The sequence below is a fragment of the Pseudophryne corroboree genome, chromosome 9 (genome assembly GCF_028390025.1).
Source record: "Pseudophryne corroboree isolate aPseCor3 chromosome 9, aPseCor3.hap2, whole genome shotgun sequence".
Taxonomy (NCBI): Eukaryota; Metazoa; Chordata; class Amphibia; order Anura; family Myobatrachidae; genus Pseudophryne; species Pseudophryne corroboree.
In genome coordinates, this window is record NC_086452.1 from 379,210,406 (window position 1) to 379,225,598 (window position 15,193).

Here is a 15,193-nt window from a genome sequence, read left to right on the forward strand (position 1 = left end):
ACAGCCGGAAAATCAGTTAATACCTGTACAGGCGTCTCAAACACCGTCAGGGGCTATAAAGCGCCCGTTACCTCAGGTCGATACACGGACACTGACTCCAGTGTCGACGGTGAGGAAACAAACGTATTTTCCAGTAGGGCCACACGTTACATGATCACGGCAATGAAGGAGGTTTTGAACATTTCTGATACTACAAGTACCACAAAAAAGGGTATTATGTGGGGTGTGAAAAAACTACCCGTAGTTTTTCCCGAATCAGATGAATTGAATGAGGTGTGTGATGAAGCGTGGGTTTCCCCCGATAAGAAACTGCTAATTTCTAAAAAATTATTGGCATTATACCCTTTCCCGCCAGAGGTTAGGGCGCGTTGGGAAACACCCCCTAGAGTGGATAAGGCGCTCACACGCTTATCAAAACAAGTGGCGTTACCGTCTCCTGATACGGCCGCCCTAAAGGAACCAGCTGATAGAAAGCTGGAAAATATCCTTAAGAGTATATACACACATACTGGTATTATACTACGACCAGCAATCGCCTCAGCCTGGATGTGCAGTGCTGGGGTGGCTTAGTCGGATTCCCTGACTGAAAATATTGATACCCTGGACAGGGACAATATATTATTGACTATAGAGCATTTAAAGGATGCATTCCTATATATGCGAGATGCACAGAGAGACATTTGCACTCTGGCATCAAGAGTAAGTGCGATGTCCATTTCTGCCAGAAGAGGATTATGGACGCGACAGTGGTCAGGGGATGCGGATTCCAAACGGCATATGGAAGTATTGCCGTATAAAGGGGAGGAGTTATTTGGGGGCGGTCTATCGGACCTGGTGGCCACGGCAACGGCTGGAAAATCCACCTTTTTACCCCAAGTCACCTCGCAGCAGAAAAAGATACCGTCTTTTCAGGCTCAGTCCTTTCGTCCCCATAAGGGCAAGCGGGCAAAAGGCCACTCATATCTGCCCCGGGGCAGAGGAAGGGGAAAAAGACTGCAACAGACAGCATTTTCCCATGAACAGAAGCCCTCCCCCGCTTCTGCCAAGTCCTCAGCATGACGCTGGGGCCTTACAAGCGGACTCAGGCATGGTGGGGGCCCGTCTCAAGATTTTCAGCGCGCAGTGGGCTCACTCGCAAGTGGACCCCTGGATCCTGCAGGTAGTATCGCAGGGGTACAAATTGGAATTCGAGACGTCTCCCCCTCGCCGGTTCCTGAAGTCTGCTTTACCAACGTCTACCCCCGACAGGGAGGCGGTATTGGAAGCCATTCACAAGCTGTATTCCCAGCAAGTGATAATCAAGGTACCCCTCCTACAACAGGGAAAGGGGTATTACTCCACGCTGTTTGTGGTACCGAAGCCGGACGGCTCGGTGAGACCCATTTTAAATCTGAAAGCCTTGAACACTTACATAAAAAGGTTCAAGTTCAAGATGGAGTCACTCAGAGCAGTGATAGCGAACCTGGAAGAAGGGGACTACATGGTGTCTCTGGACATCAAGGATGCTTACCTCCATGTCCCAATTTGCCCTTCTCACCAAGGGTACCTCAGGTTTGTGGTACAGAACTGTCACTATCAGTTTCAGACGCTGCCGTTTGGATTGTCCACGGCACCCCGGGTCTTTACCAAGGTAATGGCCGAAATGATGATTCTTCTTCGAAGAAAAGGCGTCTTAATTATCCCTTACTTGGACGATCTCCTGATAAGGGCAAGGTCCAGAGAACAGTTAGAGGTCGGAGTAGCACTATCTCAAATAGTACTACGACAGCACGGATGGATTCTAAATATTCCAAAATCGCAGCTGATTCCGACGACACGTCTGCTGTTCCTAGGGATGATTCTGGACACAGTACAGAAAAAGGTGTTTCTCCCGGAAGAGAAAGCCAAGGAGTTATCCGACCTAGTCAGGAAGCTCCTAAGACCAGGCCAGGTGTCAGTGCATCAGTGCACAAGGGTCCTGGGAAAGATGGTGGCTTCTTACGAAGCGATTCCATTCGGCAGATTCCACGCAAGAACTTTTCAGTTGGATCTGCTAGACAAATGGTCCGGATCGCATCTTCAAATGCATCAGCGGATAACCCTGTCTCCAAGGACAAGGGTGTCTCTCCTGTGGTGGTTACAGAGTGCTCATCTCCTAGAGGGCCGCAGATTCGGCATTCAGGATTGGGTCCTGGTGACCACGGATGCCAGCCTGAGAGGCTGGGGAGCAGTCACACAGGGAAAAAATTTCCAGGGCTTGTGGTCAAGCATGGAAACGTCACTTCACATAAATATCCTGGAACTAAGGGCCATTTACAATGCCCTAAGTCAGGCAAGGCCTCTGCTTCAGGGTCAGCCAGTATTGATCCAGTCGGACAACATCACGGCAGTCGCCCACGTAAACAGACAGGGCGGCACAAGAAGCAGGAGGGCAATGACGGAAGTGGCAAGGATTCTTCGCTGGGCGGAAAATCATGTGATAGCACTGTCAGCAGTGTTCATTCCGGGAGTGGACAACTGGGAAGCAGACTTCCTCAGCAGACACGATCTCCACCCGGGGGAGTGGGGACTTCACCCAGAAGTCTTCCACATGATTGTAAACCGTTGGGAAAAACCAAAGGTGGACATGATGGCGTCTCGCCTCAACAAAAAACTGGACAGATATTGCTCCAGGTCAAGGGACCCTCAGGCAATAGCTGTGGACGCTCTGGTAACACCGTGGGTGTACCGGTCGGTGTATGTGTTCCCTCCTCTTCCTCTCATACCAAAAGTACTGAAAATCATAAGAAGGAGAGGAGTAAAGACTATACTCGTGGCTCCGGATTGGCCAAGAAGGACTTGGTACCCGGAAATTCAAGAGATGCTCACGGAAGAACCGTGGCCTCTACCTCTAAGACAGGACCTGCTCCAGCAGGGACCATGTCTGTTCCAAGACTTACCGCGGCTGCGTTTGACGGCATGGCGGTTGAACGCCGGATCCTGAAGGAAAAAGGCATTCCAGATGAAGTCATCCCTACCCTGATCAAAGCCAGGAAGGATGTGACCGTACAACATTATCACCGTATTTGGCGTAAATATGTTGTGTGGTGCGAGGCCAGGAAGGCCCCTACAGAGGAATTTCAACTGGGTCGATTCCTGCATTTCCTGCAAACATGACTGTCTATGGGCCTCAAATTAGGGTCCATTAAGGTTCAAATTTCGGCCCTGTCGATATTCTTCCAAAAAGAACTAGCTTCTGTTCCTGAAGTTCAGACGTTTGTCAAGGGAGTACTGCATATACAGCCTCCTTTTGTGCCTCCAGTGGCACCTTGGGATCTCAATGTAGTTTTGGGATTCCTAAAATCACATTGGTTTGAACCACTCACCACTGTGGACTTGAAATATCTCACATGGAAAGTGGTGATGCTGTTAGCCCTGGCTTCAGCCAGGCGTGTATCAGAATTGGCGGCTTTATCCTATAAAAGCCCGTACCTAATTTTTCATACGGACAGGGCAGAATTGAGGACTCGTCCTCAATTTCTACCTAAGGTGGTTTCAGCATTTCACTTAAACCAACCTATTGGGGTGCCTGCGGCTACTAGGGACTTGGAGGATTCCAAGTTGCTGGACGTAGTCAGGGCCCTGAAAATATATGTTTCCAGGACGGCTGGAGTCAGAAAATCTGACTCGCTGTTTATCCTGTATGCACCCAACAAGCTGGGTGCTCCTGCTTCTAAGCAGACGATTGCTCGTTGGATTTGTAGTACAATTCAGCTTGCACATTCTGTGGCAGGCCTGCCACAGCCAAAATCTGTAAAAGCCCATTCCACAAGGAAAGTGGGCTCATCTTGGGCGGCTGCCCGAGGGGTCTCGGCTTTACAACTTTGCCGAGCAGCTACTTGGTCAGGGGCAAACACGTTTGCTAAATTCTACAAATTTAATACCCTGGCTGAGGAGGACCTGGAGTTCTCTCATTCGGTGCTGCAGAGTCATCCGCACTCTCCCGCCCGTTTGGGAGCTTTGGTATAATCCCCATGGTCCTTTCGGAGTCCCCAGCATCCACTAGGACGTTAGAGAAAATAAGAATTTACTTACCGATAATTCTATTTCTCATAGTCCGTAGTGGATGCTGGGCGCCCATCCCAAGTGCGGATTGTCTGCATTACTTGTACATAGTTATTGTTACAAAAATCGGGTTTTTGTTGTTGTGAGCCATCTTTTCAGAGGCTCCTTCTGTTATCATACTGTTAACTGGGTTCAGATCACAAGTTGTACGGTGTGATTGGTGTGGCTGGTATGAGTCTTACCCGGGATTCAAGATCCTTCCTTATTGTGTACGCTCGTCCGGGCACAGTATCTTAACTGAGGCTTGGAGGAGGGTCATAGGGGGAGGAGCCAGTGCACACCAGGTAGTCCTAAAGCTTTTTACTTTTGTGCCCAGTCTCCTGCGGAGCCGCTATTCCCCATGGTCCTTTCGGAGTCCCCAGCATCCACTACGGACTATGAGAAATAGAATTATCGGTAAGTAAATTCTTATTTTATCTTTAAAGTATTGTCTGTAAATGTTTTTCTAGTCTCCAGTCTTCTGATGTCCCTGTGCTAGCAGAAGTATAGGCACACTTTCTTACACTTTACTGTCTGGGAAGCTCTCCTGGACTTCTGAGAAAGTAGAGCAGGCTCCTGGAGGCCACCCACTTCCCTAATGAAGTGGGCCTTGAGCTTCACGATATGATTTACTGCCAGATTATGTTAATGTCGGCATTCCATATAGTCAGACCGAGAAATGTTGACGTGATTTTCTGTGCTAAGCCCCCATACCTCCTCCTCTATCTCCCCATCATGGTCTTCCAGAGAGAACAATTAAAAGTAGGTAAGTATGATTATATGGTTTATCCTGGACCTGACACCTACAAACAAATTTGCTGGACCATTTTGCAGTTTTTCAATTTGCTGAGAACCAAAGGCATCATTGAGACATTATATGACTAATATTACTGTAAATATTAATATACTCCTTGATAAATTCTCTATCCAGACATAGTATAAATGCAGGTTCACATTGTATGATTTTTTTTAATCATCATTATTATTGTTTTGACCTTATTGTTAAAGAGTTTTGGACAATTCTAGTCTAGACCATGATTGCCTACTCTTGCAAAATGTTCACTCTCAAAGGGGCCTGTGATTTGTGGCGAATCGCGTCATCTGGTTCCAGCCGCATGCTGCTTAATGGCATGAATTTACTTCTCGGAGTCCCTCTGGGTCTCTCGTAGGTGAGATATATGCAAAGTAGGCAGGTATGGTCTAAACAGTTATTATTGTAGATTTACATTTTATGAAGATTAGGCCATATTGAGAAACACTATTGTAATGCTGACTGCTAAATTTGTTTCCCTGCAGGTATAAATTTTGGGTTGATACATGTTCAGAAATCTTTGGTGGTCTAGACATTTGTGCTGTTAAGGTTGTACATGGAAAAGATGGAAAGGATTATATTATAGAGGTAAGAATCACTGTTACACCAAGAATCACTATTGTAATTGCTGAGCCACAAATCTTCCAACAAATTCAAGGAAAATATTGAACTTTTATGCGAAATTACCCTCCCAAAAAATAAGTTATAATAAGTTCAAGATGGTCATGAATTAGATTATTATGACACCTTTTTGTGGTACTGTCTTCGCTTTCTTCATGTGTCAAAAGAATTGTATGTAACAGAAAAACTATGAAAATATCTGAATTTATACAACCTTCAGCCATAACATTAAAATTAATGACTGGTGAATAACATTGATTCTCTCGTTACATTGAGACCGGTCAAGGGGCTCCATACGTTATGCAGCAAGTGAACACTCAGAGTTGATGTGTTAAAAGCAGGAAAAATGGGCAAGAGTAAGCATCTGAGAGACTTTGACAAGGGCCAAACTGTAATGCTAGACAACTGGGTCAGAGCATCTCCAAAACGGCAGGTCTTGTGGTGTGTTTCTGGTACAGTGGTTAGTACCTATCAAAAGTGGTCCAAGAATGGACAACTGCTGAACTGCCGACAGGGTCAAGGGTGCCCAAGGCTAATTGATTTGCTTGGGGAGCAAATGCTGGCCTAACTGGTCTGATACCATAGTAGAGTTACTGTAGCACGAAAACATGTATGTTGCTTACGATAGAAACATGTCAGAACACACAGTGCATCACAACTTGCAGTGTATGGGGTTGCATAGATGCAGACCGGTCAGCTTGCCCATGCAGACCATTGTCCACCACCGAAAGCACCAAGAATGAGAACGTAAGCGTCAGAACTGGACCTTGGAGCAATCGAAGAAGGTGGCCTGGTCTGATGAATCACGTTTTCTTTTACATCATGTGGACGGCCAGGAGTGTGTTTGTGTCGTTTTCATGGGGAAGAGACGGCACCAGGATGCACTATTGGAATAAAGCAGCGGAGGCAGTGTGTTGCTCTGTGCAATGATCTGCTGGGAGACTTGGTTTATGTAATTCATGTTGATGTTACTTTGACACATACCACCTGCCTAAACTTTGTTGCAGGCCAAGTACATTCCTTTGTGGCAATGGTATTCCCTAATGAAAGTGACCTCTTTCTGCAGGATAATGCACCCTTTCACTGCAAAAATTGTTCAGGAATTGTTTGAGGAACATCACAAAAGGTATTGATTAGCCTCCAAATTCACCAAATCTCAATCCGATTGAGCATCTGGTGGGATGTGCTGCAAAAACGAGACCTAGCCAAGGGCATAACCAGAACTTTGTGGGTCCCATAGCTGCATACAAAACAGTTATTTCTTTTATGCCCCATAATAGTGCCCTAGTTCATTTTCTGAACCATAGTAGTGCCCTAGTTAATATTATGCCCCATTGTAGTCCCCTAGTTTATTTTATGAACCATCGTAGTTCCTAAATTTACATGATGTCCCATTATAGGGCTGCCAGTACACATTATGTCACCCAGCATCCCCAATTCACATTATGTATACAGTGTCCCCAGTTAATATTATGCCACATTGCAGTGCCCCCTGTTCATAATGTGCCACATTAGCGTGCCCTCAAGTTAATATTATGCCACGTTACAGTGCCTCAGTTCATTTTATGTCACACTATGGTCCAGGTATTCCCAACCTTGGTCCTCAAGGAAAACTAACAGTCTCGGTTTTAGTGATATTCATGCTAGAGCACAGGTGACTTAATGAGTACCTCAGAACAGATTATGACAGTGGCCTCCAGTTCATGTTTCTCATAGCAGCCTATCCGCTTCTACAGTACCTGCCATTTTACAGAATGGACATGATCAATGCAACCTCAAAGCTTTTGGTTAGAATGGACATCTTCTCTACTTGTCCACTTCTCCAATCTTTACCCTGCTTGATACATCTTCCCTTATATTCTAATTGCAAAATGACACTGATTAATTGTCATTCAGTTTGGCTACAGATATGTACTTATTGTTCTGGTTTTATTTGGTACAATATTTTAATATTGAATATGACCAGTGTAGTATATATGTCTACAAATAAATGTTTGCAATGACTGTAATATAAACTGCACACACGCCGTAGAGGGGTTGGCTATCTTTTACCGGCGGCCAGGATCCCAGCGGTCAGAATGCCAGCGGGGGGGGGGGGGGGGGAAGCATGTTCAACGAAGACCCTTGCGGACTCGGTGGCGAGTTTATTCCCACTCTATGGGTGTTGTGGACACCCACGAGTGGGAATAGTCCCTTTTAGTCGGCATGCCGACTAAAAGGCTTGTGAAGCTTCGGGATGCAGGGGGAGGTGTTGTGACCGGCGGTTTCCTGGCCGCCCGTCACATAAGTACATCCGCCGTAGAGCATTCATTATGCAATATTTGGTTTGTTCTGACATATTCATTTGTCACAACGTTCTTTAATTCTAAGTAATTTGTCAAATGATTTCATGCTGAGTTTATGCCATATTCTGGGTTTATAATTATTTATAGATTTAGTACATGTACAGTATCTTTAGGAATGTAAATACAATTAGAAAGTATGTAATTCACTGTTTAGTATTCACTCTAGGCTGTTTTAGCAGGGCGCCGCACCCTGCCTGTTTTTTCGAAGGCAAAACCCGCCCTGCCCCTTTTGCGGCACCCTGCTAGAACAGCAGCCCGCTTCCTGCCCTCCCAGCGTGTAAAGATGCCGTGCGCATGCGCGCGGCATCCATTCACGCATTGGGAGAGAGCTAGGGGAAGCCCAGCCCCAACGGAGGTGCTGGGCACGCCCCCAACAGTGACGTCGACTGCCACAGACGTCCTCTATAGCAGCGTCTGTGGGCTGCACCGCCCACTAAAATTACGGGGGCGTGGCCGCACGCGCCAATGTGTCCCCGAACGCCGGCTCCCTGCCCCTTCATCATCCTAGAAGGAACACTAACTGTTTAAATTCCAATAAGACCCCTATATTGTATAATAGTTACCACTCCTGCCGTAGAATACAGGAATCCCAGTACCTGGCAGGAATATAATGGAAGATTCACATGACAATGATAGAACCTAGTTCAAAGGATAAAAAGTGGTATTGACTATAGTAACCCATCCAATGTTTGTTTCCATTGTCTACAATATATAGGACAATAGTGATTTTCTATTGCTGAATATTGCAGCGATAGGAATCCCCATGCAGCAATAAAATATATAGCAGAGAGAGCTGAGCGATACTCATTTGCCCGAACGACACTGGTCAGGAGCTGTAAGGCTTGTCTTACTGATTCTCTGGGGCATATGCGCATGTGTGACCCACTCAGACATTTCTCTCATGTGCATTGGAGCTGGAACTGGAAGCCCACTAATGTATTTAAATATATATTACTAGGTGATTCATCGCGCCCTACGGGCGCTCTTACACCGTCGTAAGGGGCTACGCCCCCTTAACCCTTGCACACCCTTGTGGCGTGCAATATTTTTATTATATGGAGTATTACCTCCAATCATAATTGTGTGCGTGGTTAAATATTGCACGGACAAAGGGCGTGCAATGGTTAAGGGGTCAAAGCCCCTTGCAACGGCGTGAACAGCGCATGCAGGGCCTGATGAATCGCCTAGTAGGTGCTTTGGTTGGGGGAGTGGCGGATGCGGGGAAGACGCGGATGGGATCCGGGAGTGCAGCGGGTGGGGGAGGGGCTGATGCGGTGGTGCCGCGGGTGGGGGAGGGGCTGATGCGGTGGTGGCGCGGGTGGGGGAGGGTGTGTGGGTGCTACGGGTGGTGTTCCGGAGCCACCACGGGTGGGGAAGGGGCGGATGAGGGGTTGCTGCGGGTGGGGGAGGGGGTCCGGAGCTACCGCAGGGGCTGGAGGGGGGGTGTGGGGGTGCCGCGGATGGGGCCCGGAGGTACTGTGAGTGGGGTAGCGGAGGGTAATGCTTATCCTGCTTCTCCTGTCAGCAGCTAAGCTGCAGTCCTCCCTTTGGCAGTGGCTCTCCTGGAGACTCGCACAGCAACCAGTCACTATTGTTAGCGCTGGTGTCCCAACGCGCCGCATTACAGGGAAGTAGACGCATTCAATAAACTACAGCTCCCAGCAGCCCTAATGGCCAGAATGCTTTTGCGCTAAGGGCTGCTGCGAGCTGTAGTTTATTTAGTGCGTCTACTTCCCTGTAATGCGGCGCGTAGGGACACGTGCTAACAATAGTGATTGGCTGGCAGAACTGAGTGACTGGCTGAATCAATGTAAAATGTGAGAGTGCTGTGCAGTGTCAGTGACACTGCACACAGGCCCGGTGCTAGCCGCTCAGCAAAGGGATGCAGTACAGGGAGGCACCAGGAAGGAGTGGCGTTCTCCCTGCTCTACATTCCTGTGCTGAGCTGCTGCTTTCCCTGCTGCTGCTGCTGCCGGATGCTGTCACACATTTAGCGGCGCCGGCAGCACAAAACCTCCTCTCTCCCTCGGCGCCGGCAGCACAAAGCCTCCTCTCCCCCTCCCCTGTGTGACATTCAGTGGCCGGGCGGAAGACAAAGGGGGCGTAGCTAGATGGGAATAAGGGGCGAAGCTAGATGGGACCATGCTGCAGCAGGAGGATGAGCTGCTGCAGCTTCGGCCAGCCAGACTTCAGTAGGTAAGTGTCTAGAAAGAGAGAGTGTGTGTGTGTGTGTGTGTGTGTGTGTATACACACAGTGTCTGTGTATACTGTATATATGTGTGACTGTGTATGTTTGTAATGTATGTACAGTATGTGTGTGTGTGTGTGTGTGTGTGTGTGTGTGTATATATATGTGTGTCTGCGGCATAATGTGTGTAAGTGTCACTGGTACAGGAGGCGTTACGTGTGTAAGCAGCACTGGTACAGGGGGCGTTACGTGTGTAAGTGGCACTGGTACAGGGGGCGTTACCTGTGTAAGTGGCACTACTACAGGGGGCGTTACGTGTGTAAGCGGCACTGCTACAGGGGGCGTTACGTGTGTAAGCGGCACTGGTATAGGGGCCGTTACGTGTCTAAGCGGCACAGATACAGGGGCGTTATGTGTCTAAGCGGCACTGGTACAGAGGGCGCTACATGCGTAAGTGGCACTGGTACAGAGGGCATTACGTGTGTAAGCGTCACTGGTACAGAGGGCATTACGTGTGTAAGCGTCACTGGTACAGGAGGCGTTACGTGTGTAAGCGTCACTGCTGCCGGGGGTGTTACTTGTGTATGCGTCACTGGTTCAGGGGGGCGCTATATGTGTAAGCGTCACTGGTTCAGGGGGCGTTATATGTGTAAGCGTCACTGGTTCAGGGGGCGTTACATGTGTAAGTGTCTCTACTACAGGGGGTATTACTGTAACCAGGTTGATCTAAATTGGAAATTGATTGTAATCCACAGTGTATATGTGGATATTTTCAACAGACAGTGTAATTAATAAAAAAAATATATATATTATTTGCCTGCTATTGACTATTAGATTACTGTCTGTTTAATGTCAGAGTCTGTATATGTTGGTTGTTATTGTATAATCCAACCAGCGTTCATATATACTGTATGTGTCTTATAGTGCTATTATAGGGCTTAAACCAGCAGTGGAATATGGGGGTAATTCAGACCTGATCGCTGTGCTGCAAATTTGCAGAGGTCTGCAATCAGATAGTCGCCGCCCAGGGGGAGTAAAAATCCCCCCTGAACAAGTGCGAGAATGCATGTGTACACCATGCGAAAACTTCGCCAGGCAGCGGATAGCTGCAAATCCGTTCACAACTCATTCACCATCGAATGTTTTTTTCAGTCTGTGCGTAGCCCAAGACTTACTCCTCCAGTACGAAGAAATCAGACTGATCGGGGCCGGTGCTGATGTCACACACCCTCCCTGAAAACGCATGGGAATGCCAGCGTTTTTCCCGACACTCCCTGAAAACGGTCAGTTACCACCCACATACGGCCTCCTCCTGTCAATCACTTTGCGAACGCCTGTGCGATTGAAATTTTCACACCATTCTGTTGCTGCCGTCTGTCGCGCATGCGCATTGCGGTGCATGCCCAGTCATTCGATAATCGGCCGCTGTTCGAAAATGCACAGCAGTAACCAGGTCTGAATCGGGCCCCTATATCCTATCTGTGTGTGAGTTTAAATGAATTCCCCGAGAATTAAATCAGTTCAAAAGATGATATCACTCTCTTGTCATTCTTTTTATTTGGGGTATATGGCCACCATGAGGAATGTAATTAATAATCCCCACTATTACAGTGGTGATCTTTTAATAGAAAGCAATAAAAGCTAAGTTTTATTAAAATAATTTACTCCTTGTGCGCCCATCAAAAACAGCCCTCTGTTCTTTCCCTTTCATTACTGTAACTACTGTACAAGAATTCTCTGCCATCTACTGTATGAAGCCCCCTGCCACGCTCTCCTCAACCCCCAAAATCCTTAACCCTTTCCAGAACCCTATGCTGTTCTATGTGTGAAAGGATAACTAAGCATTAAAATGAGTGCTGGAATTACTAATGATACTTTAAATAGCACTTCTGCCTGAAATTGCCTGTTCATAACTGAAAAACACACTGTGCTGCCATGTGGCTAATTTTTAATCTGACGCCCCTCTAGCAACATCTGTAACCATGGAAATTAGCATTTTGTTTCATATTGCAAGTATCAGGAGTTATCCTGTTACATTGTAGTACTTAGCAAAGTTATTTTAATTAGGCAGAAACATTCTTCAGTGGAGTTGGAGATTGTAATTGCCTTGGGGGCAGTCAGCTTCTTGTTCCATCACCTTACCAATCATTTTATTTCTTCAATTATATCAGCCTACCAACAGTTGACTAATTGCAGGTTGAGTGCTCTTAAGCCCAGTACTCACGGGCCGATCAAGGAGAGATGCGTGCTGAGCGAACCGCTCAGCACACATCTCTCCTGCCGCTCAGCACAGCGCGATCTGTGCTGAGCGTGCGGGGGGAGACGGGGGGGCCGCTCACTTCACCCAGCGGGTGAAGTGAGCGACCCGCTAGATTGGCCTGCATGCAGGCCAATCTAGCAGCGGCGATAGCGATGTGCGGGGCCGCGCATCGCTATCGCCGAAGGGGCTACACACGGAGCGATCCTGCCGATATTCTAAGCAATCTAGTCAGATTGCTTAGAATATCGCTCCGTGAGTACCCCCCTTTAGGCACATGGTAACACAAATGGCCAAGTGTTATTATGTCCAGCATACTTTGCGCCTATGCGGATATACTGTACACACTGTAGATTCCATGGGGGAGATTCAAATGTTTGAAAAGTCAGTTGGGTGTCTGTTTTTTCCTATCTAATAGACAGGAAAAATCAAACACCCAACTGTCCTTTTCAAACATTTGAATTCCACCCCATGTTTTCTTATGAACATCTATCACAGAGCATGTGCAGGTTTGTACACAAACAAGTGGTTTTATGTGGGCTCAGCAGAAGACCAGGAAGTAATGGTGAATTTATTGTACTTGATCTAGATGAAATATATCTGATAAAGAAGTTAATAATGTTTACTCAAGAGTCTACCTGTCATACATTACACAAGCTTGCACAAATATTGACCATTTTAAAGGAACATAAACCGCCAAAACTAAAATCCTCAGATATGAACCAAAAAGTTTCTCCGTATTAATATGACAGCCCATATTACATAGCTCCCACCAACTGACCAAACCTAGACAGGACAGTCCCAATTAAAGGCTCTGCTTTCACTTCCTGCACACAAATATGTATTATTTTCCCTTGGGGATGTTGGAAGGTAACTTGTGAATAGGTGTGGGGTCGCCACATTCTTTTTGGTTTGGAAAGATATAGTTTAATTTGTGCACTCCTAAATGACTGAATGTCACTCCCACAACTTACCTGATGACAGAGATATCGATCTACCCATCCATCAATGCATAGCTCTATTTATATCTCATATGTGTCTGGCAGGAAAGGGCGAGTCCTGTGGGCGTGGTGGCATGAATACATCATTGTGGCTCTGGCCCCCACTATACAGTGCTGAGGAATCAGGTACTGGATAGCGGGGGGCAGAGCAACAATGATGCGATTCAGCGCAAATAGCATCATCGGCTCCCCCTCGTACTGCCCACTGGTGCTCCCTTGTGGGCGGCCGAGGGGTGGGGAGCGGAGGCTTAGTGGCGGATGCGGGGGACTTGCCCACCTTTCCGGGTGGCCAGGGGTGCCATCCGAATGCAAATAATAGTGTATTAGAAGAAAAATACAACATTAAGGAGCCCATTTACTGTTTATTCATGTTTAGACTCGACAGAATAGAATTTCTTATTGCAGCTATTCAGCAAATAAGAAATTAATTTTCTCCCAGATGTATTAAAAATCACATGTAGGGTCATGCGCTCAGATTGGAGCTTGTCCCAGCAATGTGTAAACTTAAGGCACATCCCCGCAATAAAGGCTTAAATCATTGCATCATATAAAGATATAGCCCTGATGAAGTCTCGGCGAGACACGAAACGCTTTGGGTTTTTCTTACAAATTGTGACTCCTAGATCTTCCTAATAAAAAGACAGGAGAAAGAGTTTCTGTTATAATACGGGCATTGTTTTATTATGCTGATCAGATGTTTGATCTTTTTATGATTAATGTTTTTTAATAAATGTATCAAATTGGAAGCTGTACATATTTTTGAACATTTGTTTAATATTTACCACCAGTTAGGTTGACATATAACACTGTGTTCATTTGTACCTCTTTGGCGCACTCTCCCACTATTGCTTTTTTTGCTTTGCTTCAGTAAATGAAAAGATAATAAAAACCAAAGCAGATGCATTTTTGCTTGTTGATAGCAGTTAGTCTTAAAGAGGGCCCCACATTTTTTTTACCATACAGAGATTGTAAACCATGTTTTCTTTCTTTTCAGGTCATGGATTGTACAATGCCAGTGATGGGTGAACACCAAGTGGAAGATCGGCAACTAATCGCAGATTTAGTTGTTAACAAGATGAATCAGGCTTTGTCCAAAACACCTATTCCTTCCCCGCAGAGACCAACAGCAACCACACAGCCACAGGTACCTAGTTTACTTATGTAATGTAATATGTCATATACTCAGTGTACATACACAGAACCCTCAGCCATGTCTTCATTTTCCCCGACTGCCATTCTGGGCCTGTCCCGTACTGCAAAGACAACTACTGCAGATTCTATGTCACCTGGCCCCATACCCGCTGTTCTAAGCTTTGGTCTTTGCTCACAAGGTTCCTGACTTGATTGTCAGTTTACATTTTGTGACCCAAAATATAGATCAAATGCTCATAAAAGTAAGTGTATTTTGATATCCTTGTAAACATTAGAAAAGGCAAAATAGATGAAGGCGATACTGTAGATAGATAAATAGATAGATACTGTAGAAAGATAGATATTAGTGATAAAAGAACTGGATTTGCAGATATATTTGTCCTAGGTTTCTGACCCCAGGAATGTGTTTTTAAGTGGATTGAGCATAGCTAATTTGGCTTCTGTAAAAGCCTGTTAAGGGTTCCTGGGGTTATGGATGGAGGCTGAGGGTGGGCACCATCCTTTTGTAGCAGTACAGGTCTTTTGGGCCTTTTGCCTCAGAGGAGGCTAAGCAGTGTTTACACCTGCATGGGTATGTTAAAAGGTTGTCCGCATAAGCGTGCGCAGCTAATTTTATTAGGGGGTGCACCTCTGAAGGGGCGTGTCTAGCACCACATTTTGGACATGTCTAGCACTGCCCAGGGACATGTCTAGCTTTATTTACATTCTTTCAGTAAAATCACATGGCTTAATCTAATAAAGTAGATATAATACACC

General features: G+C 46.4%; 1 protein-coding gene across 3 annotated transcripts in view; it reads left to right on the forward strand.

The window, feature by feature from the left end:
• SYN2 (synapsin II) overlaps positions 1 to 15,193 on the forward strand; it is a 590,154-nt gene that overhangs the window by 496,562 nt on the left and 78,399 nt on the right. For all 3 annotated transcript variants that reach the window (XM_063940770.1, XM_063940772.1, XM_063940771.1), the window contains exons 9-10: positions 5,359 to 5,461; positions 14,280 to 14,429. In XM_063940770.1, the coding sequence (XP_063796840.1) occupies positions 5,359 to 5,461; positions 14,280 to 14,429 (253 nt within the window). The remainder of the gene's footprint in view (positions 1 to 5,358; positions 5,462 to 14,279; positions 14,430 to 15,193) is intronic.